This window comes from Zonotrichia albicollis, chromosome Z (genome assembly GCF_047830755.1).
Source record: "Zonotrichia albicollis isolate bZonAlb1 chromosome Z, bZonAlb1.hap1, whole genome shotgun sequence".
NCBI classification, from domain to species: domain Eukaryota; kingdom Metazoa; phylum Chordata; class Aves; order Passeriformes; family Passerellidae; genus Zonotrichia; species Zonotrichia albicollis.
Window position 1 is genome coordinate 86,607,213 of NC_133860.1, and position 27,060 is coordinate 86,634,272.

The 27,060-nt window shown below is 42.1% G+C and overlaps 1 protein-coding gene and 1 long non-coding RNA gene across 3 annotated transcripts; one reads left to right on the forward strand and one right to left on the reverse strand.

Annotated features, from left to right (window-relative positions):
• Positions 1-177: 177 nt before the first annotated feature.
• On the reverse strand, positions 178-5,410 carry LOC141727067 (uncharacterized). Its single transcript, XR_012578076.1, has 3 exons — positions 5,231-5,410; positions 2,142-4,196; positions 178-1,331 (listed from the first exon to the last, which is right to left on the reverse strand). It is a non-coding gene; the product is annotated as an uncharacterized LOC141727067 (long non-coding RNA).
• Positions 5,253-26,873, forward strand: ACOT12 (acyl-CoA thioesterase 12). 2 transcript variants are annotated; one of them, XM_074532695.1, is made up of 15 exons: positions 5,253-5,649; positions 5,980-6,049; positions 9,020-9,080; positions 9,755-9,856; positions 11,819-11,951; positions 13,785-13,935; positions 16,978-17,097; positions 17,678-17,834; positions 18,954-19,009; positions 19,369-19,429; positions 20,688-20,777; positions 22,559-22,692; positions 23,915-24,043; positions 25,409-25,535; positions 26,310-26,873. In XM_074532695.1, exons 1-15 carry the CDS (start codon positions 5,334-5,336, stop codon positions 26,436-26,438), a joined length of 1,836 nt encoding a protein of 611 aa, XP_074388796.1. In that variant the 5' UTR covers positions 5,253-5,333; the 3' UTR covers positions 26,439-26,873. The 2 variants fall into 2 exon arrangements, with proteins under 2 accessions (XP_074388796.1, XP_074388797.1); XM_074532696.1 differs by having other exon boundaries at positions 5,513-5,649; positions 5,832-6,049.
• Positions 26,874-27,060: the final 187 nt, after the last annotated feature.

Consider the following 27,060-nt stretch of genomic DNA (forward strand, 5'->3'; position numbering starts at 1 on the left):
CTTTAACTTGTCACTTTCCCTTCAAGGGTTTCTATCTTGCAACAGTGATTAGGGTACAGTTCTTAATTCTGTTTCAGGTGGTTTTTTTTCCCAGGGCAATCATACTGAAATGATCTCGCATATTTTAAAAGTATCTTTTAAGAACAAGTATGTATTTGTTGTAGTATCATTACATGCATAATTGTGTCTGTATAAATGCTTATGTATGCAGGTATCATGTAATTGTAGAGCTCAATACTGGATGTGTAAGTGTGAATATGTGCACAATGCAGAATTAAAAGCTTAAAACGGAACACAGTTGTGTAGCATCTTGAAATTATTTTATTTGCATGTGCCAGCTTGTTAAATAGCATTATACTGGGGCCTCAGTGAAAGGCTGTTGTAAGCTCTAATAACAATAAGTTAATGTCTAGGCAAACAGTATGAAATATAATGCTTGGAAATGTTTTGTCTTTAAATTGAAAGGAATCCTGAAATAAAAAGTGATTCAATTCAATGTGGCAAATGAAGTATGAATTCCATTTTGCAATAAAGTAATAGGGAGGGTTTTATTTTTTGTTCCTTTACCTACGTTTCACCCAGACATATAAATATTGTATTTAGTACTAAACAGTTTCAGAAGATGAAAGTTGCCAATTGTTGGAGCCTATGCTCATTTTCTAGGCTGCAGCCCCTGAACTGACAAGGAAAGCAGAGATGTGAAAATCTACAATAATAGAAAGCATTCACATCTCATGAAGCTGAATTTCATCTGGGTGCTTTAAATAAGAAAAGGGCAAATATGAGGGGAAGTATCTGTTCTCCAGCTCAGAAACAATCTCAGAGGGTCTTCTACCCAGTTAGGGCAATCCCTTTAAGGTTTTCATTCACTGCAAATACACACACACCCCACAAAAAACAAAAACAAGCAAAACATCAGAGAACCACAAAAAACCCCCAACAACAAAAAAACCCCACCAACTCTACAAATTCTACTTTAAACTCAGTATGATCCTTACATTTGATGTAGTTCAAGTATCCTGTACAGAAAATAAAGTATTCAACATCTACCTCAAAGAATCAGAAAATACCTGCCTTTGCTTTCATTTGTGTTGGGGTAGCTGTGAGCAGCACCATGGGAAATAAAATGACTGTTTAGCTGGGTGTAGTGTAGTAGAGATCAAGAGCAAAGTAATGGGGAAAATCCTTAATTTTTTTAACAGGTTTTCTAGAGCAAAGATCTAGTGATTTTATTTCCTCTTGGCCTATCCTTTGAGGCAAAGAAAATCATGTAAAGAAGAAAAGGCAATTGTTCTGTCTGGTCCTATTTACTTGAGTTCCAGGAAAAGCACCTAAAAAAAAAATCATTACAAAGAAAGCAAATAGTCAAAAAGAGAAGAAAGAATAAGATTGAACTGCTTTTCTCTTGAATTTTTTTTATGGGCAGTTTCTGGAGAACCTACTTTAGGCTGTAGTGTGGGAAGAGAGAAGAGACAGTTGAATGAAACAGAGTATTGGACAGCTGATTATATTGATGTTTTCTCATTTGCCCAGCCTAGCTGAAACCCCTGGTTGTTCATGATTATAGTCGCTTTTCCATCTGATAGCCAAGTTTCTGCTTTTCAGATTTGCATCTCCCCAATCTGAATGGCACAGTGCCTTTTGACACTTTCCCAGAGAGACTGTAAACATTGAAGCTGCCAAGGCAAAATGCATTCTGAACCTATAGTTAAAAACATCACGTTTCCAGGTAGTGCCTCTTGCTGAATCCTGAAGCATGCAATATGAATTGCTTTGGAAAGCATTTTGTATCCTTAAGATAGAAAAGCATATTTCAGCATCTGATAACTACAAAGAAACTTTCAAGGCTGCTGATCCAGATGCTTTAAAACAGGCTTTAATTTAGTTAAATTTTATTTCAGGCTGCTTTTACTGACATTCACTCCCCTTCTCCCCTTGCATATTCCCTGGGTGATCTCTCCAAAGCCAGGTGTCTGGGATTGTCTCCAGCCTACTCTGACAACACCCCAGGCCTTGGATTAATACATGAGGGCTGCCTTTCATTTAATCCATCCCTGCCCACTCAAACCCACTTGCAATGTACAGCCAAGTTGAACCACAGCAGGTCACTGGTGCACGGTCCTGGATTTTACTGAATTTACCTTAGTGTGGCAACTTCTTGCAATGAAAGCTGAAGAATTTGGAGAGGTGGTTTGGGTTCCTGATTCACAGAGGGATGTTGGAGAAGTCTTTGATCTTTGTGTGGAAGAGCAGTATTTGTAAAAACATGTTCCTGCTTAACAGGTGTGAGTACAGATCTAGTACCAGGAGGAAAATTTCATTATATATACATGGCATGACAGTACATTGTTAAAATTAAAAATACTTCCTTAAATATATAGAACAGACTTACCTGGACTGCATCAATGCAATTCTGTTATACCAGCTTTTCACTCTGAAAGCATTGCTACTAAAGGAAAACACTTTGGGTCTCATTTTCTAAATGTAGTTCAGAACTACTTATGTCAAAATCTAAACAAATTTATTGTGATCTTTTTTCAAGCATATCAAACTATAGATTTTGTGTGTGTGTGTGGTTGGTTTGGCCATTTTTGACAATTCCAGTTGTCAGCTTTCACAACTTGGTGTTGTTGTTGCTAGAGTCCTTCTCAATCTTGTTGAAATTTGGTCACGGGATATGGCTGGCTTAGGAGTGAAAGGAACAGCTATGAAAATAGTGAGCCCTGCTTGGACTGTCTGTTCAAAACAGTCACACTGCAATTTGCAAACAGGAAGTATTATTTGTGATTTTCTTCTGCTAGACACAACAGCAAAGTTCTCCTCCCTGATTAGCACTTGAATAGTAAAGTAAGCGAAGTACGGACCTTTATGAAAATAAAAATTATCAGGTAAAAGAGACATGTCTTACAGTACCTTTTTTGCCACAAATTTCTGTGAATGAATGTACTAGAACAGCATTATTTTTCCAGTGTTGTTGTCTGCTACCTTTTGGTTTTTTAACATGGAAATACATCATTAGCGATCTGAACAGTTTGACTCCATAACTTAAATGTTGAATAAGTATTGAGATGAAGTATGATGATGAATAAGTATTTTGAGATGAAGAAAATGTATGGAACTTCCTAGTAGATCTGAGAAGCCAGGCTGAGGGAGGTTGGGCTGTTACTGTTTAATTAAGATCTTTCATTTGTGTTACAACTGTTTTTATATTTCTTACTTGTGTAATCCCCACTTTTATTTTGCCAGCATAGTCCAGAAGATGCAAGTAGATAAAAAAAAAAATTGCTCAAGACAAATGATTTACAAAGAATAAGAGTCAGGATTGTGAAAAATGCATGTCTTTTATGATTGGCTTTTCGCAAATATTAAAATGAATATTATCTGTGTTGTGTTAGAAAGCAATGCTGCATTAATTTTCTTAAGTACTGTGTTGAATATAGTTTTAGGTAATAAAAATTGTTAAAATAGAAACGATGCTATGTAAGATGCTTTGTTTAACAGAAAGGGCTCGCAGTGAGATAGCAGCCACAGGACTCCTGCACCTTTCAAAGAAGGGGAATTTATTGCCCCATTATGGGAAGAAACTAACTTCTTCCCGGCTTGAAGCTGCTGCTAAGGTTAGAAGGAAGAAGCTGACACTGACCCGACAGAATCCTGTGTTTGAATGGAATTTGTGCATCATATATGAGGTGTATGAATGTGCAACAGGCTGTTGTTCTTAAGGATTAATCCTCTGTTAACGTGGGGCCTTTTTTTGGCTCGTGCTGCCCAGAAAAAGTACCTGGACGCCCGTAACTCTTTGCTTTTATTGTCTCATATTGTCTTAATTCAATTTGTCCAAATTGTTATTACTCTAATTGTGTTACTATTCTTTTTAACTATTTTATCACTATTAAACTTCTAAAAATTTTAAAAACAAGTCACTGCCGTTAACTCTGTCGGGCCGAGAGAAAACGTTCTAGATAAGAAATAACAAACAATAGCGAGGAGTGAAAATTCTTTGTTTCTGTTTTGGCGCGCAGCTTGTCTGAAGGGCATCCTGCCAGGCCTCTGCCACCTAAGGGGGGGCCCCCACAACCCTTTAAGACCCCCGAGCTGTGCCCAGGAGAGCACTGGTACCTTCCTTCCATGGGCAGGCTGCCAGCACGCTCTGCGAGAGGACCAGCGATTGCGAAGATTATTCCGCAACTTCTGCTCTAAAAAAAAAGATTCCTACAGGTAGCAGTGGGAATTTTGGGGGGATTTCGGGTTATTTGGGAGATTTTGGGGGTCCCGGGGTTCATTCAAGGGGGGGGTTTGAGACTTTTAGGGAAGATTTTGAGGGGGTTTCAGGGATGTGGGGGGGGTCCCAAGAGCTCCCTGGGGTCGTTTTGGGGGGATTTGGAGAATTTTGGGGGGGGTCTCAGGGAGGTCCTGTGGATTTTTGGGGCGTCCTGGTAGGATTTGGTGGGGGGGGGGGTGTTGGGAAATTTTGGGGTATCCTAGGGGCATCCTGGGGAATTTTTGGGGGGTCCTGCGGGGATTTGAGGGAATTTTGGGTGGTCTCAAAGAAGTCTAGAGGTGATTTTGGGGTGTTTTGAGGGGTCCTGGGGGGTTTTGGAAGGATTTTTGGGGGGATTGGGGAATTTTGGGTGGATTTAGGAGGATTTTAAGGGAATTTTGGGGGCTCCCAAAGGAGTTTGGGGGGTCCTAAGGGGGTCCTGGGGTAAATTAGGGGAGTCCTGGGGATATTTGGGAGATTTTGGGGGGTGCCAGGAAGATTTTGGGGATTTTTTTTATGATACCATGAGGGTCCTGGGGGGATTTGAGGCAATTCTGGGGGGTCCTGAAGACATTTGGGGGATTTTGAATGATTTAGGAGAAATGTTGGGGTTTTTAGGGGCATTGGGGGGTTTAGGGGGGGCTTTGGCAGATGTGGAGGCAATTTTGGGGGGTCCGAGGGAAGACTGGAGAATCCCAAGGGGTCCTTGGAGCATTTGGGGGGGGGGGGGGAATTTGAGGGCGATTTTGGGGGATTTGGGAATTTTGAGGGGTGATATTGATATTTCAGATGGTTTGGGCCCATTTTCAGTGATTTAAGAGTGATTTTCGTGTGATTTTCAGTTGATTTAAGGCTATTTTAGGTGAATTTGGGTATTTTGGGGGTTTTAGGTGATTCTAGGGTGATTTTGGGCAATTTTGGCGTCATTTTGGGGAAAACTGGGGTGATTTATTTAGGACACCCCCTTACTCTCATCCCTCCGCCCCAGACACCTTCCTCCCCTCAGCGCCCAGGCCGCGGCAGCAAGGGCCGATCCCCTGCTCTTTCCGGAGAATTGCGGCAGTCTGTCTCCATGCTGCGACAGCGGAGGTTTTCAGCTGGCCGGGGTTTCCGAGCCGTCTCCTCCTCCCCGCTGCGGAGACCTGGTTCCCTGCCCCTTTCCCGCCGCGGCGCCCGCGGCTCCGAGCGCGGCCATTCCCTCCCTCAGCGCCGCGGCGGCCGCGGCGTGAGGCGCGGGAGCTCCCTGCCTCGCCTGAGGGGCCGCGAGCGGAGCTCCGGCTGGCCGGTGATCGTGTCCCGGACCGTGCTGCCGGCCCACGCCGGGCTCCACGGCGGCCTGGACTCGGGGACGCTGCTGCGGTGGATGGAAGTCGCCGCCTGTCTCGCAGGTACGTCTGGGAGTGGGAGGGTTCATGTTTAGAAAAAGACCTTCGGTGAAAGTTTTCTAAGTTAGTCACTCTCATGTAGTCTCATCTCCTGATGTTGCCCATCAACACAAACGCCCTTTACAACAGAATCATGACAAAAAAATGTAAACTTTAATCGTATTTAGCTTCTGTTTTTTCCTAAGGGTCTCATTGCAGAGTTGCATTTGGGAGCTCTCAGGAAGAAGAGGGACCTGCTGCGTGCACTCCCTGCCTGTCAGGCACCAGCCCCTGGGTGAGCGGCTGCCTGCAGCTGCAGAGTGGTAACTGAGTGTCCCTGTGTCTCTTTTGAAGCCGAGAAACATGCTGGGATGCCCTGCAGGATACAGTCCATGGATGAAATTGTGTTCGGAGACACTGCCAGGTACAAACCAGCTGACAACACTCAGATGTTTCCCTTCTGCAGGCTCTCACTTGGCAGAGATAAACTGAGGCGTTGTGAAATGGGAGAGAGCAGACCCGTGGGCTCACCACAGCCACAGGGCTGGGTCTCAAAACTGCTCTTTTCTACCTGTGATAGCCTGACCCATGCAGAGAGCAGATCCATCTTACAGGGCAGAAATAAACTCTTGTTAACTTCACTTGGCAGTTGGGATGTCTCCTGAGAAACTGATGGTCCAGTGGTGTCTGGCTCTGGGGAATGGCTGCAGGCCACTGCTTATCTCTGTTAAATAAGCAATACTACCTATGAAACTTACTGTTATCAGTGTTTTTATTGCTGCAATGTCTCTTTTGGTTCACTTCTTAACATCTTTCTCTTTCAGATATTTTATAAAAAAGATAAATGTTTTACATTCACTGAGCACTGACTTAACTGAGTCTACAAATAACAGAGGACTGAACTTGTTTTACCATTTCTCATGGTTTTCAGTGGGATAAAAGACACTGTAAGAGGAAATAGGCCCTTTATTCCTAACCCATACCTTTACAGAAACCTAAAGCCATTACTTTCTGGGTTTAGTGTGGTTTCACACAGGACAATCTAGGAATTAAGGAGAGGTTAGATGGGATAGACTTGGAGGGGACAGTGCACATGCAGTTTTTGTGGCTGTGAAAACAGCAACACTGGCTGGTGGCAGTTAAAAACTGTTCATAAGTGTAAAATAAGCATCCACTCAGACTTGGGACTTTTAGGGCAGTGCCCTTTGGAGTAAGAACTAAGGCCAGTGACAAAGAAGAGAACGTGATCATACCAAATCTGGAACTCAAAAGAGAATTTCTTGGTCTGTTTCACAATATTGAAGTGTTTGTATTGTCTTGATTTGCTCTGTGTTTTTAATTTTGTCCCCAGGAGAAAATCCTGTTTGTGAAAACTAATCAAAGTTAGGGTAATGTTTCCCTTTCAGGTGTAATAGTTCAAAGTTAGTAGTTTCAGAGCACTTTCCTGTCTTGTTCCATGACAGCAGAACAGAGCTTCTGGAATATGATGAAAATACTTTTCCTTCCAAATTTGTTTCTGAATATTTCTATTTCTTCTCTCACTTGTAATACCAATGTTCCATTTGTAATAAGAATTTCAGGTACCAATCTTGTAACTGTGAAAGAAATAATTTAAGAAATTATTTTTCTCTGCCAGGTCATCCCTAACATCCTTCATGTAGTTTACTGTGCAATTTCCTAAATTTTGCCACATCTAGTTCATTATACAAACATCTTCCATAAATAAAACAGCTCTTGCTTCTCTCTCTGGTAAATTAATAAAATAGTTTAAGTAAGTGGCTTACTGGAAGGTTTATTTACCTAAGCCAGGTGACTAAATCTTCTGCAGGGATTAAGTCTTCTGTGTTTATTATGTAAAGAGAAATTGCCACACATCTGTATAGTTCAAAACTTAGCTTTATACCATGATAACCTCTCCATTCTCCTGTAATACACAGCAGTTCAGTGTATTACTGAACTGCTGATTTCAAATTGATGCATTCTGATTTTAAATTGCATTTACTTAAGCGTTGTTAGTCTTCTGTCTGTGAATGATAGTCACTTCATTCTGGTAAATTTCTGATAGTTTTGAGTGGAAGTGTGGTGTTGTGTGACTTCTGCCCCTGCAAATCTGTAGCTTTGGCCACCCTCCTGTCTGGGAGGGAGCTGGTGGCTCCCTTAGCTGTGCAGTTGGGAACAATTGCCTTAACAGTTCTGCTTTTTCTTTGCAATAAGTAATGCAAAAACTGCTTCTGGGCGTCTCCTGCAGAAGCTAATGAGGGCTGTGCACCTGCAGCTGGCCTTGGTTCTTTGCACTGACCATTTCCCCTGCCCTGTGCACCCAAAGGATTCCACCTGGGGTGTTCTTGGGTGAGAACAAGAAAAAGAAAATCACTGTCTAGTTTGTTGTTCCTGTCAGGTCCTCTGGAAGAGCAGGTTTCCCGTTTCCCATTTCCCATCCTACTTCTGCAGTGGAATAAGCAATTTAAGTAAGCCTTTACCTTTAAATGTCCCAGCTTGATTCATTTAAATTAGTAAGCAACGATTACTACTACTACTACTATTATTATGATTATTATTATTATTACTAATTTGGAAACAAGGTTTGCTCCTCTTTGCAACATGGAGCAGGGTGCTTTAGGAATTCCAGAAGGAAAGAAAATAACCTCCTCATTTAAATTTGTTTCGATGACATAATAAGGAGAATTTAAAAGGTAACAAATAATAAAATAAATAATATAATAAAAAATTAAAATATAGTAAAATAATATATAATATAATGAAATCACATTAGATAATTGTCTAGTACTCCAGAATCTCAAGAATTTTCACTAGATAATAAAGTAAAAATTCTCTTTAGTTGTTTTATGTAGGTAAATGGGGAAGAGTGGTTTTCAGAGGGACGAGGTTAGCACAGAAGGGACAAGCAGTCCTGTTCTTGGCCAAGACTTGGAACATGGATTCTTTCCCCATCCAAGAGCACTTTTTCCCTGGAGTTATCTACTCATGTGCACACCCCTGTGTGCCAGAGGTGCTTGTGGAGTGTATCTGAGTGCTCCTGCAGCTGTATGTACTCCGTGATTTCTGCAGGATGTGCTTGTGAGCAAAAGCCAGAACTCCTGGGTGTACCTGAGCACACCTGCTGCCATTCAGACACCGGCAGAGAGAAGCAGCGTTGCCATTAAGGTTGTGCAGTGGCTCTAATTTTATTGACCAAGTCTGACTGCAGAATAACAGTGTTGAATTGAACAGTGAAAAATTCACTTTTTTTTCAGTGAATTCTCAGTGCAGCGTGGAAGACACAGACTGATTAATGAGATGTTCTTCACCACTCTTAGGAGTACACAGAGAGGCAAACTCAAGCCCTTATAAAGTTGCATGTTTGCCTGCTATAAGGTCTTACTCTTCTTAACAGGGTTGGAGAAATTCTTTCCATCAGAGCAAGGGTGGACATACAAGTGGAATTCTCCATGGAGGTAAGAGATGAGCACTCTCTTTTCTAAAGATATTGAAGGATTGGAGCAGAGGTGGGAGCAGCAAAGGAGCACAGCGTGGCTCCAGGTTTATTTGCTCCAGATATCTGCAGGTATCTGAACTTTGGGGGTGTTTTTTGTGCATTGTGCCTGTGTCCAAATCCCATTATTATTAATGGGAGTGATGCATCTCACGGGCAATGTATTCCAAAAGTTTCTAAAAATTAGAAAAATTCAGAATTTTGGTGTGTGTCAGGCCTGTGTCGCAGGATCGAATCCAGTGTTTCACATGCAAGTGTTTCATTTTGCTTTGCACCCCTAAACACACTTTTTTTGCACGTACAGACCGTAGAAACTCATTCAGATGGGGGCTCTGAGGGCCACAGAAGAAAATGGAAGATCATATCCATAAAACTACATTTAAGTGTCTTTCCTGGTTTTGTAATTTTACCCTACAAGTGATGCTAAACAAACATAACAGTTGTGGTACTAAAAAACCTTTCAGAGTTGACTGAACATTGTGATCACCAGATATGTATTAGTGATTAGAGCAGGGTTTTTACCTTTATGCTTTAGGTGTAAGGACTGGTAAAAACTGCACTGTATTGTCTCAAATCAGTTGACTATGATGTAAATACTTCTTTTGTCTCCTTCTTCCACCACCTTCTTCCTCATAGGTTGGCATAGAGGTGGTAGTAGAGGATGTTTCGAGTAATGCTGAAAAGATTGTGAGTGTGGCATATGCAACATATGGGACTGAACCCCTTGGTGGTGCACAGGTATTTTTCCTGCTTTCTCCTAAGCTTGGAGTGACTGAGTTTCTGTGAAATAACCCACCTTTTCTGGTCGTGTAACACAGCAGAAGCACTGTTTATTCTGATCAGTGATAGGAAAAAAGCATTAAGTTCAGACTTTTTGAGATGGAGTCTGGGGGTTTATTTCTAATTTGTTTCTCTGAAACGGTTAGGTTGTTGTTGCTGCTGTCATTACTATTATTATTATTATTGTTATTGTTTTATTGTTATTGTTTCCATTTCTATTTCCATCTCCTTTTGCATATTTGTTCATTATAGAAGTGAGGTTTTTGAGGGCTGCAGTATTGACAGAGGCAAGCCATGAAAGGGAGATCCTTGTGAGTCTCTCTCCTTGTCAGAAGTTGATTGCAGAGTGGGCTCTTTTATCTTTTACTTCCCCTCTTGGGGAGGTTGTTCAGACAGAAGACATTATTTTTAAGCTCACTTCCAATCTAAGTTGGTTCTTTGCCATTTATGTGGATTGGTTTTCACACCAGGGCTGTTTCTTCTCCCCAGTGTTTGGAAATCAGTCCTGGTACCACTGGCCTTCACATCCCTGTGCCAGACAGGCACAATCTTTTTAGAATTTTCTTGTAGGGAAGGCCAGACACTCCTCAGACTCTCCTAAAAAAAACTCCCTTTGCATTTAACAGTCTGCTTTCTTGAATGTGACATCATGGATCTGACTTTCCTGTCTGACTGCATGTGTTAGGACAGCACATCTGGCTGTTAAACGTCCACTTGAGATTGGCAGAGTCATCCCATGAGCAATTCATACATCCAATCACTACTGCTCTCTCTTCTGTGAGGATGTGCCACAGTTGGGAAAAGAAACAGACTGCAGCAGTTTTGCTAAAACGAAATCCTCCCTTGTCTGTGAAAGCTCTTGTCTCTGAAAGGCTAATGGCTAAATTTCTGATAGCACTAAAATATTATCAAGTAAGAATTGTTTGTTATTATTTTGATATCATGCTCATAACATAAACCTGTTCACTTTTTGCCCAGATTTCTGGGGACATTAATTCAGGATTAAATTGGTGATGATTAACTAAGATTAGGCTTAAGACAGGAATGTCCCAGAGGGAGTTTGAGACTTCAGTTCAAATTCCATGACAAACTAAAATCTCAGAGGCATTGAAGAATATTTTTTTCAAATCCACTTTTCTAAACAGCTGTTTCTAAGGTTGATCACAGAGAATGTCAATATAACCACCATCTTAATATTTTAACTGGGCCATATGGGAAAATCTGGGAAGCTCTTGAAAAGGACTGGAAAGGAGGCAACGAATCTGGAAGAGGGTTAGAGGGAAGAGTTGAAGGCTGAGAAACATTAGTGGCTGCACTGCAAGACACAAAGTGTTGAATTTGTCTGTGGTGCACTGCTCTGTGCATTATTTTAATGCTTCTGAGGCTAGGCCTTCTAGACAAATCTCACAAGTGATTGTTCAGTGTCACCTGTGGTGTAATTATCCACATGGAGTAATTTTCTTTAAATTACTACATTTGCTTTGGATGCAGTTTGTCATTGAACTGAAATACACAGGAATTTGCACTGACACCACTGACCAGTGTAACTGTATTTATTTTCTGGTTCAAAAATTCTATCCTAAAACCTTCATATTAAGTTCATCTTTTCCTGTCTTTTTTAATTCTTTTTTTTTTTTCTTAAATGAGAGCTGTCTTCAACACTGTGTGCTGTCATGGATGTTTGTATTTAGAAGCTAAAAGCACTTTGTCATTGAGTTTTCATGAATGATTCTGAAAGGATAATGCAGAATCTCTTGAACTTTATACCCCATTGTTAGTTGTATGATTAAACTTGTCATCTTGGACAGCTGATAGGAAAAAGTTGTAGAAAGTGCTGATGCCATTAAAAGTTCAAAGTGCGCTTTGTTACGATTGTGACATTCAGAATGGTTGTATTTTTTTTCCTCTCCATTTGCACAGATTGAGTTAAAGCCCATAGAGCTTCAGTCTGAAGAAGACTACCTGGAGTACTTCCTGTCTCTGGACAGGAGCATAATCCGTACGGGCTATTTCGAGGCCTTTCAGCAGGTGATGCAGGAGAGCAGTGACGAAGGTGATTTTTGTGCTCAGCACAGAAGGTGGCACAAACACTTATGAGCAGCTGGAAGGAAGGAAAAAAGCAGGCAAAACATCTCCTTGGGCTTGTGGTGTCAGGTGGAAAAGTCTGTGCCAGATTTGTACAGGACAGAGGTGCCAGAGGTGTGTGAGGCAGTTGTTCTAGCAGAGTGGTGTTTCTTTATCTCTCAGAAATTCCAGATGTAAAAACACAGGGTTGAAGGCCAGGTGTGCATTACATAGATGTGAAATGCAGATCTTCATGTGGTTCTGTGTGTGAGGTTTCACAGGCTGACAGCAGTAAATAAACTTCTGTGACACTAGTTGTGATGTAGACAGAAGCATGACATTCACTCAGGCTTATGGCCCTGTCTTTGCCAGAAAGGAAAGTAAGAGCTATGTTTATGCCCTGAGATGATTCCCAACAAGCAGAAGTTTTATTATGTGGAGGTCAAAACAGGTAAAAAAGTTAGAACTGAACAAAGAAACAGGTTCCTTGTTATTTATGGTAGTAATTTCTGTTCTTAAAGAAAGTTGTGCTTGTAAGTTGTTGTGTTCCCTCACAAAAGAAATTACTCAGAGCAGTTAGGAAAATATGCTGGTATTTGGAAAATCTGAGCTGTAGCTCCATGTATAAGTAACAGGCATTATGTGGTTTTACTGAGGAGAGATTAAACCTGCTATAAACAAAGATCTAACCTTAACAATTTAGTAAGACTTCGTAGAACTGAAGAGTCATGTTTGGTACAAGAAAACAAGCTATTTGTCTTCATGGTAACTTAGTCTCACAGGGTTACAGTTTAATAACCTGAGTGACAAATCAGAGCTTGATGGGTTTTGTCTCCACTGCCTTTCCTGGAAATTTCTTTGAAGGATATTATTGTAGCCCTAATTCACGTCCTTAGGGAGACAGAACAAGCAGAGTGGGAGAAGAGAGGAGAGAACATTGTGTGTAAAGGCTGCTAGGGAGCAGCATATGTACAAATCATACCCTGAAAGTGAGGTTTGTTTGACGAGTGGATCTTTGGGAACACCTTGAGTAGGCCCAAAGTACGAGTTAGTCGTATGTTTCCACACACTTACATAATCACAAAGTTAGCTAATTACGCCACAAGTCAAAAGTACAATTCAGGTCAAGCAGCTCCTAGCGCAGATGGGCACTTTTAAAATTACTTGATGTTAATCTCATGCCTAAATCTTTTCCTGTGAAACATCACCAAAAAGAATTGAGATTAGCGTGAGGATGTGAGGCCAAACACTTGAAAGTGACATCAGAAATGCTCAGGTAATACAAGGTGGTTCAGATCCTCATTTCAGCCGTTTCACGCAGGTGTTGTCTCAGGCAATTAAAAATTTGTAAGAAGGTGAAATAATCAAGTCCTGCTCTAATCTTAATCCAACACACCTGTACAGGTGCCCATCACACACAGTGCAGAGTCTTTGACAGACATTTGAGTTGGTGCTGAGCTGCCCTGACAGCCCCTGAAAGCCAGCACACGCTGGGGCTTCAGCTGCTGCTCCCTTGCAGGACCTGCCCCTGAGAAAGGGACACAGAACTGCCCCTGACAAAAATGACACAGAACTGCCCCTGACAAAAATGACACAGAACTGCCCCTGATACAGGGATGTGGGCATGCACTGAGGGCTGGCAGTAGCAGCTCCTGGGAGAACAGAGAAAACGTTCAGCTTCTTATTGCTTCCCTTGCAAACCACAAGGCTCTTGTGTGCCTTTGTGTTTGTCTTCTTTTTGCTGAGTCCGAACAAGCTTCTCCCTTCACCGGCTGTGCTTTCTTCTGAAAGCATTCACTGATGCATTGCTGCTCTGTTTCAGATCCTTCTAAAGCTGAACAGAGCATTTCAACCGAGCACACCCATGTCCAGAGCACGGAGGCTGTCCTGCATTCGCACACAGGCCATCAAGGGAACACCTCTGCTGGGCAGATCATGGATTGGGTACAGATGGTGGCAAGCATCTCAGCAAGGTACTTTCCTACAGCATTGTCTCTGCATGTGGTTCTAAGTGGATGTGCTGTTAAAGGTTTCACAGGGATTTATTTTATGAAGAACACAGGCCCAGGCCTCTGTGACTTGTCTTCCTCCTCACCTTACAGGAGGCCTTTGAACTATTTAAGTGGTCCATCTCCCACAGCATGCCATGCCACTGAGACTCAGGCATTATTCTGTTACACATACAGAGCCTAAGGCAAAAGAGGCTGTGTTACCATCCTGGGAATCTTTGCAGAAAGCTAACATTGGATACAGAAACAGAAACCTGCTCTCCTTGTGCTTGGTGCAGTGCTGTCGAAGGGAGGGAGCGACCACCTTTGTTGATTTTTCGCATCTGACTCCGTTTATTCATCAATCAGTCACTTTTTATAACCGTGTTAATTAAGTTCATGCATATTGCAAAATCTGAGCTCCTGACAGGCTGTAGAGAAAACTTCAGCTCCTCCTTTTGTTTACAATACCTGAAGTTAGTTTACTGAAACCAAGATCAGCGTTCCCACCATGATATGAAAGGTTCTCAAACCTTCATCTCTATTCCCAGAGTGGTCTGATCCCAGTAGCAGCCAAGGACAGAACGGTCTGAGAATCTTGTTGTTTGTATAAAAGGTGGCTGAGAACCTTAATTATTTACAGGATCAAGCCTGGGAAAAGCTGGTTTTACAGCAGGCTCCTATCTTTCTTTAAGGCATGCTTGAACCAGGCTCTCCACACAGTACTTTAGAAACAAAGGCAGTTGTTTAACCAGGATCAAACCAATGCTCACCCTGTATCAAGTGGCATCCAAAAGTGAACAGCCTGCTAGAACTTAGTCTGCAGATGATGCCAGAAGAAAAATAAGTCAGAGGAAAAGGATCCACATAAACGGGCTCTGTTTGGTTGGTGTGTGCACAGAATGGGTGCATAACCCTCAGCAAGTCACTTGACCTTTCAGTCCCTCTGAGTTGCACATCCTACGGCTTGCAACAATTTTAGCAGTTTAAAGAGCTCGGGCATCTTCAGGTAAAGAGAACAAAATATGTGTTGTGAGGCTGCCTGCCAGTGTGACCCAGGCACATAATCACTTAATTCCTCTTCCCTGGAGCCAAAGCCTTGTTTGTCTCCCTTCCTGTTCCTGGACACTGCACAAAGCTTCTTTGTAAGCAGCACCCAAGTTTCAGTCTGAATTCTCCTTGCATACCCAGTGACCTAATTCACTGCAGGGACGTTAGATGTGTTTTCCCTTTTTATCTTTAATAATTAAATGACTTCTCCATTCATTATTCATATGGTTTTGATTTGTAGCCAGTGGTTGTACTGGTAACAGCAGATTTTCTGTAGTGGTTGGATAAACAACTTGTTTTAGTAACAAAGAGTGCACTGACCCTACCTCCATGTGCAATTCCAGTGGCTTGAAGGGATTGCTGCAGATTTTTGCTGTAATATGACTCAGAATATTTACCTGTTTTCATCTGGTAAGTTTTACCTTGTGGGAATCACATTTAGATTTAAAAAAGGAAGGGACACATCAGCAAATGGAGTACTGGACGAATTTTCTTTGAACTAATTAATGTCCAACATGATTACTCATGTTGAGAGTTTCAGGAATAATAGCTGGTGTCAGAGGCTGGTTGAAAGCAGAGATGATGTAGTTTTTGCTTGAGAAGTAACTGCTCTCACTATGAACCTTTTGTGAGGCCACTCAGAAGGCGCCAGGTAAGAGTTTCTATGGCCACAAACTGTGATGGAGGAACAGGAGAGGAGGGATAAGCCTGAAAAAATAAATTTCTAACAGCATTTTAAAGGTTACTCACTCTCCTTCTCACTTCCCCACCACCTTTCTTTGGTCAATACATAAAATTGTGCAGACAGCAATAAAACCATTTCAATATTAGTAATATTAGCTTGAACTTGATGGACACTTTCTTATTCCTTACATTTTCAATAAAAGCATTCAGGGTCTACTTTTCCAGGAAAGAAATTAATATTTAAGCCTGATTTCTGGCTTGTTCCTCTCCTCATCATTATTGTGTTTGCATCTTTAGAGTGAACATGGTAAATAAAATCAACGCTTAGCATTTTAAATCAGAGGAGCAAATTATTTTAATTTAATTACAAAGTAATTCCAATGTATTAGACTATATAAGAGATGTACCAGTCAGTTAATTAGCTGCAGATAATTGTGTGCATTTAAAAATACCGGTACATTAGTTTTCAAAGTGCAGGTGAGTTAAAAGCCAGAAGTGCTACAAAACTGTATTTTGAAATTTAGGAAACCTCACCATGGAACAGTCTATCCTAGATGTGCACGTGGGCTCCTTACTGAGAGCATTGTGTTGCTAAAAATAAATGTCATATATTGTAAATTATCCCCTCTTCCTGTGATGCACAGACCTCCCAGTAGAAAGTGAGGGGCTTTGAATACATGCAGAACTGATGAAGAAACCTGATTTTTGCCTGCTCCAGAGAGCTTGGAAACAATATTCTTTTCACTCACACTGCATCTGGTAGCCATGTGAGGGTTTTTTAATTCTCTTTTCGTATCATACTAGCAGAAAGCATCTAAAACCAAGCAAAAAGTACAAATATTAAGACTAGGTAACTTGACATGGCATTGCTTGGGCACTGCCCCTGGTGCTCAGCCTTTCGGTTTTCTTTAATTGTTTAAAGGCCTTGAGGTCTGGCATTTTTGCACTGCTCAGGAGCCTGCTCCCCCTGCAGTCCTACAGAAAGTGATGAAACTGTGAGGTAAGTGGTTACTCTGTAGGTAAGGGATTCATGGTCTGGCTTTGAGAGAGGGCAGTCTCAAGCAGTGAGAATTAATTGGTGTTTCTAAAACGTGCTGGAAATGTAACAGCATGACATAAGTGGTATCACGATGGTTGAAGCTCGAGTTACACGCTCTTGGAGCTGACCATGGTAGCATGGAGTAGATCAGTGTAATTTAGTGACCTTCCAGGTCCTGTTTCTGTGGTCAGTCACGCTGGCTGTGATTTTAGCACAGCTGTGTTTCCGTCTGTCTCTCTGTGTTTCTGTTTCAGCCGCCTCTGTCGGTCACGTCCAATCCTAAAGGAAATTAACAGGTTCGCATTCTGGCACCCGTCCATTGAGTATGACCACCTGGTCTTCAAGGCCAGTGTCAACAACACTTTCCACAGCAGGTAAGGCTCCTCATCTCTGCCTGGGCATCTCCAGCACTGTGTGTTTCACGTTTCATCAGTAGGATTTTCATGAGTCAATTAATTGTTTTTCAGGTGGGACTTGGAAGCATGTATCTGTAACTTCCTATATGTGCCCTTTTTTTGGTTTCACTTTTATCAGTGGAAGTTTTTTTTTAAAAAAATTATTCTCTGACTTTCAGTTTAAAGATCATTTGTCACCAAATCCCACTCCTGCAAGTTCAGACAATAAATATTCCTCTGAAAACCAGGGATTTTCAAGGGCTGAGTTGCTCCCAGAGATCTGACTCTTCAGAAGATTCCAGCTTCTTGCTGGGATCTTCCCATATTGGCATTTATTGACAGACTGCATTCTATGTATTGCTTATTCTTGGTAACGCTATTTAGCTACTGCCATCGTTTATTTTATTTCAAAGGTGTGCCTGTCCAGATTGAGTAATTGATTTGCTATGCCACAGGAGGTATTTGAGTCAGGCTTCCTGCAGGTACTCTCCAGAATGTCTCAGGGCTGACTCTGCCCCGCTGGCAGCAGCTCAGTGATTTATTTAAACTGTCCTTGCAGTGTGGAGGTTGGTGTCCGTGTGGAGGCTTTCACTTGTGGGGAGTGGATCCTGGACTGCCCGCACCCGCGGCACGTCTGCAGCGCATTCCTCATTTTCTCTGCTTTGGATGACAAAGGGGAGCCACTCACCTTCCCCAGGGTCAGGCCCACTACTCAGGTGAGCTCTCAGCAGTGGGGTGGGCAGCACAGCCTTGCTGGGGAAGCAAGGAGCAAGCAGGGCACTGCAGTGCATCTTCTTGGCGGAGAGAAAAGCTCCAGATGAAGTGCTTGCCCTCGGGTGAGAGCTTTGTTATTGTTAGCTTCAGTCTTCCAAAAGTGAGAGGCTCCGTGGAGAATCCTCATGACTAGAGACTCTGTGGTTGATGGAGAGAACCACAGAGAAGAAGAATCTGATGTGTTTGGAGGTTTTTCCGCTTTGTCTGTGTCTTGTGCAAGTTCCACTGACTGTAGATGAAATTTATAAGTATTCAGGGAATAGTTATTTTTATAAACCCTTAACAAAGGTGAGAAATAGAGTGAATAAAGAAGTCTGTGGGAATCAAATCCCATGACGTGGATGGGCTTTTCAGTCGCTTTGACATGGAGATCTCAGTTCCTGTTTTCCTGAAAGTGGTTCATGAAGCACTTGAAGCAGTTTGACTGCTATTGTTGAATTATTTGCTGTGTTAACACCTGTCACTAATCTTCCTGCTCCAGTTACAAGAATTTTTGAGAGCCAGTGTAGGCAGAAATTAAATTATTTTTTAACATCAGAGACCTTATTTTTTTATAGGATGGGAAGTAGACAAATGAATCAAGGTGTCTTATGTACTCACTGGGGCAGTAAATTTACTACTGCCCACTGCAGGCTGTCCCAAGAGGAGAAACTGACTCTGAAAAATACAATTTCCCTTTGTGCTTTGAAACACCAGATGAATGATAAATTAGGTTAATAGTTTATTTGGTGGGTGGCACGTTTAGAAAGAGCAGAATGTGTGTGGTGCACTGCCCAGCTGCAACTGCTTTAGGACCAAAGAGCACCTGGAGGATGCTGCAATAATACAACTCTTCTATCACATTGGTGTTTTTCAAATTTCAGAGAATATTGCTTAGGCAAAAAGTAAACCACTAGTTTTTGGGTTAGCCTGTAGAAAGGCCATTGCACAATTACTCTTTTTTTGCTTGTATTTTTGCTCTGGCATTTGCCCATCTGGAATAAATAATTTTTAGTTGTCTTTTTTCAGGCTTTGCTCTAAAATAATGAGATTTGTTGCTCTCTGGTTCACTTTTCCTGCAGGATGATGTAAGAAGATTTTATGGAGCAATTGCTAGGAAGAGAGTTCTTTTCAACAGGTATAGCTGGGTCACTGGCATGTCTTGATTTTGAAAACTTAATTTCATAATCCTCTAAATAAAGTAATTGAACTCCCCTTAACATATATATGACTGTTCTATGGCATACATTTGCAAATAATTTTGTTTCAATGGCACTGAAATTGTTAGAAATTCTTGTCTCAAAACTTGTTTGCTCTGGAGGTTACTGTGTGTCACTGCCTTTCTTGGAAAGAAAAAGGAGTTATTGCAAACCAAAACTTGATAAAGTACCTGTATTTAGAAGACACTTGAACCTATAGAAAGTGATTTTTCCTAGCATACACAGACTTGTAAAGAACCAGTTTATGCTACTGTGTCTCTTTTTAATTATGTTTCAGCAAATGTGTCCTCTCGGCGAAGGCAGACAAGCCCTCTGACGCCTGGGATTCAGACAACCAGGTAATCTGTAGGTGCATAAAAAGCTGTATTTGTGCACCTTTTGGGGGGTCTGAAGCAACTGTTCAGGCTGTGGCAGTACTGAAGTTTTGTGGTAGTCGTGAGGAATGGATGGATGTGCAACACAGTGAAATGTCCCTTTTGAAAAGAGGGAGTAGATGGTTCACTACTGATCTAACAGTGAGTTCAATAGAAGGATATAAAACAGTCTTTAAAACACATGCATACAAGTGGTCCCTTCAGGTCTCCTGCAGATTTATCCCTCAGTATCCCCAGCTGTTATAAAAGCTGAATTCTCCTGTAGAGGAAGTAGTTTGGGGTTTTGGTTTTTGTCTTTATCCAGCCACAGAATGTCCGAAAAATTGCAGTGAGGAAACCATTTAGTAAGTGCTAAAAGTGAGGGGAGAGATAGCACCAGAGAGATGAACATTGGAATAGCATAAATGGAAAGATAGGGGAAATAATTTTCATTCCCAGATTGCCTGCACCAAGTGTCTCTGGTTTGGACACGATGGGCCACTGACTCTGTCCGTGTCCTGCAGTGAATGATGAATTTAGGTGGAGTTATAAATAAATTAAAGGTTGTTTCAGTGTCCAGCTTTTGTAGCTAAAGCAGCTTTTATCCCTTTTTTTTTTTTTTCTGCAGAGCAACAAATGTAACTATGCACACAGTGATAAAAATCGCTCGGTTAAGATTTATTTCCTGTGAAATCAAAACCTGTCATAAACACTCTGAGGCTGTATTCTCTTTATGGAGTGGTTAAATGAGAACTCTATCCACTGTAGCCAAGCACAAAGAATGGCTATATTTGCATCTTCTTTGTTTGTGAGCCTGCTGTGAAAAACAATTGCCGAGATGGACCCAGCTTGGTAGCAAAGAAGAGGTTAATTTTCGGGTAGATTCTAATTGCTTAAGAGGAAGATGGACAAAACCATTAATTCAGTGCTCTGAGAGGTTATCTGTATTGTCTCCCTGGTGCTCGAAGTTGTTCTCCACAGCTTTATAACTGGAGAAGCTGAAAATAGTGTTTTGTTGTCCTTTAATTAAGATTGTTGTGCCAACAGCCACGTGAGTGCATCAGGAAGCCCCTGGAAGTGTTTTAATTCAGAAACTACTGAAGTGTGTTATCACTTACAAGGAGAACAAACATTTGTTTGCAGATGAAGCATAATGATGGGGGAAAAGAGCACCTCATTTCTGCAGTGTTCAGTGAAATGTACCCTTACCCCTCCGTTCACAGACACGTGTCTTGTGTTTCAGGCGTACCTGAGCTACAAAAACATTGCTGCGCTGACGTACATGGTGGATAAAACAAGGTGGAAAATAGCCTCGGACAAGACTCAGGATAACGTAAGTGCCGAAAAGAAATTACAGAAACCTGAAAGCAAACAACCTCCCTGTTTGTGAAGGGGTGTTATGAACCCAAAATCAGTGAGGACACCTGTGTAAATGTAAACCAGTTCTAGCAGAGGAAGATGCTGCTAGGAAAAGCAGGAGAAGGGCAAGGGAAAACAGGGTGTTAACCCTGTTGCAGTGCATGTTTTCCAGAAAATGGAGAGGCCTCTGGCATCTGCCAAGGCTGAGTTTCTGAAATGTGGTTAGTGACTGGCAGTTTACTCCCAGATCATGTCAATCCAGAGGTGTTTTGGGACAGTAAATTACTTTTTCAGTATTTTAGTCTGACCTCCTGTGCATTGCAGGCTATGGAACATTGCTTAGTGACTCTTGCAGGTAGACAATAATATACTTAAGTAAGGGCAGATACAAATCATACGGAATTCCAGTGATGGCAAAGCTGCCAGTGCCGTGTGTAGGTTGTTCCAGGGGTTAAATATTTCAGTAAACACTGCTGTGCCAAATAAGCAGCAAGCAACTCTGTATTTGTATTTAGAGCTGGGACAAGCAAGCTTGACAAGCAGAGACAACAACTGGGGTTGTTCCTCCTGGGAAAAGGAGGCTTGGGGAGACCTTGAAGCACCTCCCAGTACCTAAAGGGGGAGGTACAAGAAGTCTGGAGAGGGACTGCACAAGGGGGAATGATCCTGAAGTGCAGGTTTGTTCCCTTTTCCCTGCAACTGGAATGACCCCAAGCTGACTTGACAGTCTTTGAAGGTAAAAAATGGCATTCTTGATGTCTTTGACACAAAACCTCAAGGCTTGTAAGGCTGCAGAGATAATCCAGCCTTGCCAATGTTCACTTAGCAGAGAAGTGTTTTGGCAGCTGCACCTCCTGCTTTTTTTTTGTGATTTCTCAAGTCTAGAAGACTCCTAGAACTACATGATTTCTGTTCTGTGCCATAAAGAAATATTGATGCAGACCTCCTGTAGATGGCTTTTAAAGCTCTTAAGCATTTAATTTTACACCAAACTTCACTTCAGAAAGGTTCTTGCTGGATTAGGTTGGGGTTTATTTCCTCTTCCAAGATTGGACAATCCAGAGAAATACAAAATCTGTGTTGTTGCGGAAATGCAGAAGAAACAAAACATTGCTCATTTTTGATGCAGAAAACTAAAACAACAAAACCTCAAAAGTGACGATGAGCCTTATGAATTTTGCATCACTTGGAAATGCAAATCTGTTAGACTTCTCAAGATTTGAGAGGCAATAAAGCACATGAATTTGGGAATAAAATCCTCTAATTCTAAACATTCTGTTGTACCCATCCTCTTCCATTTTATGGGGTTTGTGGGAGGTGACAAACCCTTCCTGTATGTGCATTGTGATGTACAGGGTATTCCCTTTGAATTCTCTGTTTTGGGGTTTAGGCCTATGAATAGAAATAGACCCAAAATAATCAAGGCAAGATAGTACAGGTGGGGAACGAGAGATGCAAAACTGTGATTTTAAGTAGTTATTCAAAGCATCATTAGTTCTGGGTGCTCTGCTTCACAGAAGAGAGCAAAGGAGAAAAAGAAGGATATTTTGGAAAGGGAAATGCAGGGTTGCTCTAGGGGCAAGAGGGCTAAGCCAAGGTGTGGCTGATTTGCCAGGACAAAGGCGCGTGGCATTTCCCAGGACCTCCTGAGAAAATCCGCCTGAAGTCCTAACTATGTAACATTTACGTGTCTAAACATCTACAGTAACAATTCTCTGTTAATAATACATGCTGCCTTTTTTTTTTTTCCCCCAGATCAAAGTCTTTACCCACGAGGATGGTGCTACTGTGTCAGTTAAGGTGGAGATGGCCGTGAAGGTCCCATTCCACGCGGCCGCCTTTCTACTGTCTGATTTCAAGCTCCGCCCGCGCTGGGACAAGCATTACTCGTGAGACCCCGTCTGTTGTATTCATATTGCTGTTACATTATTTCTAGAGTGCCTTATGAGCACTTCTTCTCAGCAGTGTCATTGTTGCTTCACAGTCAGGGCTCCTCCAAAGGCTCTCCCTGACCAGAAAGCCCACTCCCTTTTATCCCAGTTGCCTTCAGGAGCCACAGCTGTGAAGTCCTTAATTGGGCAGCATTTAGAACAACTAGGATTGGGGCACAGCCACTTACACAATACCTAGATTTTACAGGGACTCCTACTACACCTGTCCTTGCCCTTGTCTGGGGCTCTGAGCCCCCCTGAACTCTCCTTTTTTGTCACAGACACTTCCTGTGAGACCCTGCCCCGTTAGGAACAAAGTGTTGTAAGAGTTTGACATCACACATTGATTAGTCAAAAAATATGGGTTTGGGTTTTTTTTAGTGTAGAAGTAAAACTTGGTTTGTGCTGAGTCTGGTTCCAAAATACAGAGTGCACTGTGTTTTTCACAAGAATTGAATGCTCTGTGTCATTCAAAAGAAGGGTTAAGACAGAGGTCATCTTTTCTTAAATAAGCACAGCTCCAGTCCTAGGCAGGCGTATGTTAAAAGTTTTTGTACAAAAACCCAAAACTAGTAAAAAAAAAGTTTAAAGTAAGAACTGAGGTGGATATATTGTGCGTGCTAGCTTTAAAAATTAGGGAAAAGCTGGACTCCTTCGTGTTTGTGCTGTTGGAGACACTGGTGCTCAATTTCACAAAGTGAGAAATCAAGAAATGGGGTCCTTCAAAATGCATATTTTCAAAAAATAACATGTTTGAAAGTTTGTATGATTTGAAACAAGTTTTGGAATGGCTCTAAAAGGTGTTTGGGGTTTTTTATTTACCTTTTATGGTGTAGAATAGTGATAAGAGACAGTTGAATTGAAATAGTACTGATTTGACACGGTGAAGCATTTTCAGTTAGTTATTCCATCCTGAAAGATTTTTACCTGAGGGTGGAACTTCAGGGATATTTGAAAATCTACAAACTCTACTGAATCTGCAGCTTGTAACAAACAAAACCTAAAGAAATCCTGCTGATGAGGTGTTGCAGAAAACCTGAATGTTTCACTCTCTCTGCCTTGCTGCTGGAACATGGAAACGAAAGGTGCAGTGTCAGGATGAGCCCGTTTGCACTGAGTTTGTTGGAGGAGCTGCAGTTGCACACACAGGGCCTGAGGTGTGTGCTCAATGTCTTCACAGGTCCTGTGAGGTCCTGGAGGATGTGAATAAGAGGGAGAAGATTTACCATGTAATTTCTGGCCCCACGGCAGGCTGCCAGCCGATGGACTTTGTGATTCTGGTATCACAAAGGCAGCCCTGCCAGCCACAGTGAGTATGGCTCTGATTTGAACTCTGAGCACTTTGGGGACACGGTCTGGGGTGCTGTCACCTTGATCTGTCACTGGGTGACAAAAGGGCATTTTCTAAGGAGTGAGATTCCTTGGTTGATGCCTGCGTTTGTACAGCCAGATTTGCTTTGCAATGTGAAGGTGCAATGAAATAAATACAGATCATCACAAATTTTTAGCATAGTCCAGTATTGATTCCCTGACAGTGACTCTTTGGGAGTGGTCTACCAGGAGGGCAAATAGGCCAGAATTTCAAAAGGGCAAATGGAGAAAAAGAATCATGTCCCAGAGAGCATGTCAGTATGCTGAAGCACCTAGCTGGGAGTTTATTTGTTCTTTGTTTGAAGTGACTTTGTACTCCCATTTCACGTAATTACAGAGTTTTTATTTAGTCAAGGAACTTCTTGAAACCTCACACATTTATTGTGTCTGTAAATTCTGCCAAGTCCCTTGCTCAGTTTAACATACCCTGCTTTTCAAAATTTTATTATTTTTATTAGATCTCCTTTTGTTCTTCCATAGTGAAACGTGGGCAAATGGAACGTTTTGGTCTGTCTTACCTCTCTCTATCCTGTTTCTTTTTCACATTCAGTGATTCTTCCAGTTAGCCCTAAGAGGCAGCACTGTGTATTGTGCTTGCCTTCCCCCTCCATGAGGGGATTGAATGAGTTTGGATACCTTTCCTGTGGCCACACTGTGAAGCCTCTGGGTAAGGGTTGTTCCCTGATGCAGTGAACATGAGGAGAGCAGGGTGAATTAAAAAGAAAAGGTGGGGAATTGTTCTGTGGCTGCCACAGAGCTCTCCTGCACTGGGCTCTGTGTGAAGCCTCACTGAGGCTCAGCAGGGGCCCAGCTTGGAACCAGGATCGTGCAAAACACCCGAGCTCCTCTGCCCTCCTGTGAAAAAGAGGTGTTGTTGTCGCTCCCATGAACGTTTTCAACAAGAGGAAGGGTGTGATGTGTGGTGGTGTGAGGTCCCCAGGACGAGGTGAGAGATGAGAACTGACTCCATGTTCTCAGAAGGCTGATTTGTTGTTTTATGATATTATATTAAAGGAAATGCTATACTAAAACTATACTAAAAAAAGAGAAAGGATGCATCAGAAGGCTAGACAAGAATGATAATGAAAGCTCGTGATTGACTCAGAGAGTCTGACACAGCTGATGGTGACTGGTCATTAATTAAAACCAATTCACATGTTTGGATAAACAATCTCCAGCTACATTCCAGAGGAGCAAAACATGGAGAAACTGAGGCTTCTCATCTTCCCAGGAGAAGAAATCCTGGTGAAGGGATTTTTCAGAAAATATCACGGTGACAGTGATGCTTGTCCCCGCCCTGCAGGATGCCCTACACTGTGGCAGTGAGGTCTGTGGCACACAAGGCAATGCCCCCGCTCCTAGAGTACTCCAGGCACCAAGTGCTATGTTCTGGATTCCAGATCCACAGCACCAGCAGCAACTCCTGCACTGTGAGTAACCCTGCAGGGCCCAGCTGTGCCCCGTGCCCTGGGGCTGTCACCCCGCCTGAGCTGAGACTGCAGAGGGAGCAGCCAAATTCCTCCAAAAAAGGAGTTCAGTCTGGGGCTGTGGGGTCTGTCTTGCCCAGCTTTGGCCAATGTGACTGTTAGAAATGAGCCCTGAACCCCTACCCCTCCACACTTGTAAAACACTCCCCTAGAGGATGGGCATTGCACTGGTCTCTGGCGCTGTGTCTGTCTTTCCACTGACTACAGAGACCAAGGAATTCATTATTAAATTAAATTAATCAAATTTCAAATTAAATTCATCGCTTGAACTTTTCATATGCCAGGAATCACACAATCTGATTCCCATCTCTGGACCCATGGCCAATCTTCTTTGCCATGGGAAGGCTAAAACTTTTCCATTTAAGAAAACACATTTCTGAAAACTTTCAGCAGCGCTCGGTGGCTGCAGTTCCTTTTCTGGGGCTGCAGGTTTGCTCACAAAGCACACATATTTGATATGTTATACACAAGTGTTTCTTGCTGCACTGCTCTGTACATTTACCTGCAGATGCTGGAGGGTCTGGGAGCAGGGAGGACACCCGATCATAAAAAAGGCATGCTTTTTGAAAATTATTGCCTTCAGTTTCACAAGCACTGTGGGCTTCTATTCACATCCGTAAAAGCTATGGTACTATACTAAGCTATCCAGGCTCTGCAAAAAAATGGCCAGCTTGCATTCCATAGGCTTTTTTGTTTAATTCACTTTTGTACACACAGGTCTATTACTTGCTTCGGTTACCAACAGGAGCTGCAGATAAGGCTGCTGACGCATCAAGCCCAGTCGAAGACACTGCGTTGGCCTGTATCAGGTTCTTAGAAAGCGAGTACATGGAGAGATGGGTCTGAGGAGTTGTGAAGGGACTTTCAAGCAATTGGGGATTGGATTGAAATTCCTGCAGTCCTCTTCCCCTTTTAAAAATGTGCTCTGATTATTACTAAATGAACATACACTCCTTATCTCAGTCTCCACAGCAGCACCAAGAAATCTAAAATATGACGTCTAACCACTGTATTCTTTAGCAATATTTTATTAAAAATAATCACCTGTACAAATAAAAAATATCCCCACAAAATTTAATTCCCCATATTTGTTTTTTGCTGCAAGAAAAATATATGAGGGAAGGTCAGGCTGCACTTCTCCACTAATACTGGTGGATGCAGGAACTCTGTTTGGAGTTGGTTTCTTAATTTTTCTGTTTAATACCCACCAGGTTTTTTCTTTTTACAAAGAAAAGTTTACTCCCACCTCACCAAGGCATGGAAACACTGCAGATTTTTGAGCATTTTCTTTGAAAAATAAGTAAATAAACTAAGAAAGCTCCTCACTTGCTCTGCAATTCCTTAGGGGTGTGTTTCACCAGAGGTTTCAGAGGAAGGGCTGGATTCTGTTAGTGAACACAATGAAATGACCAACCAGGGTAATGGCAGATAATTACCACTGCAACCATCAGGAACTGCACCCCAAGCC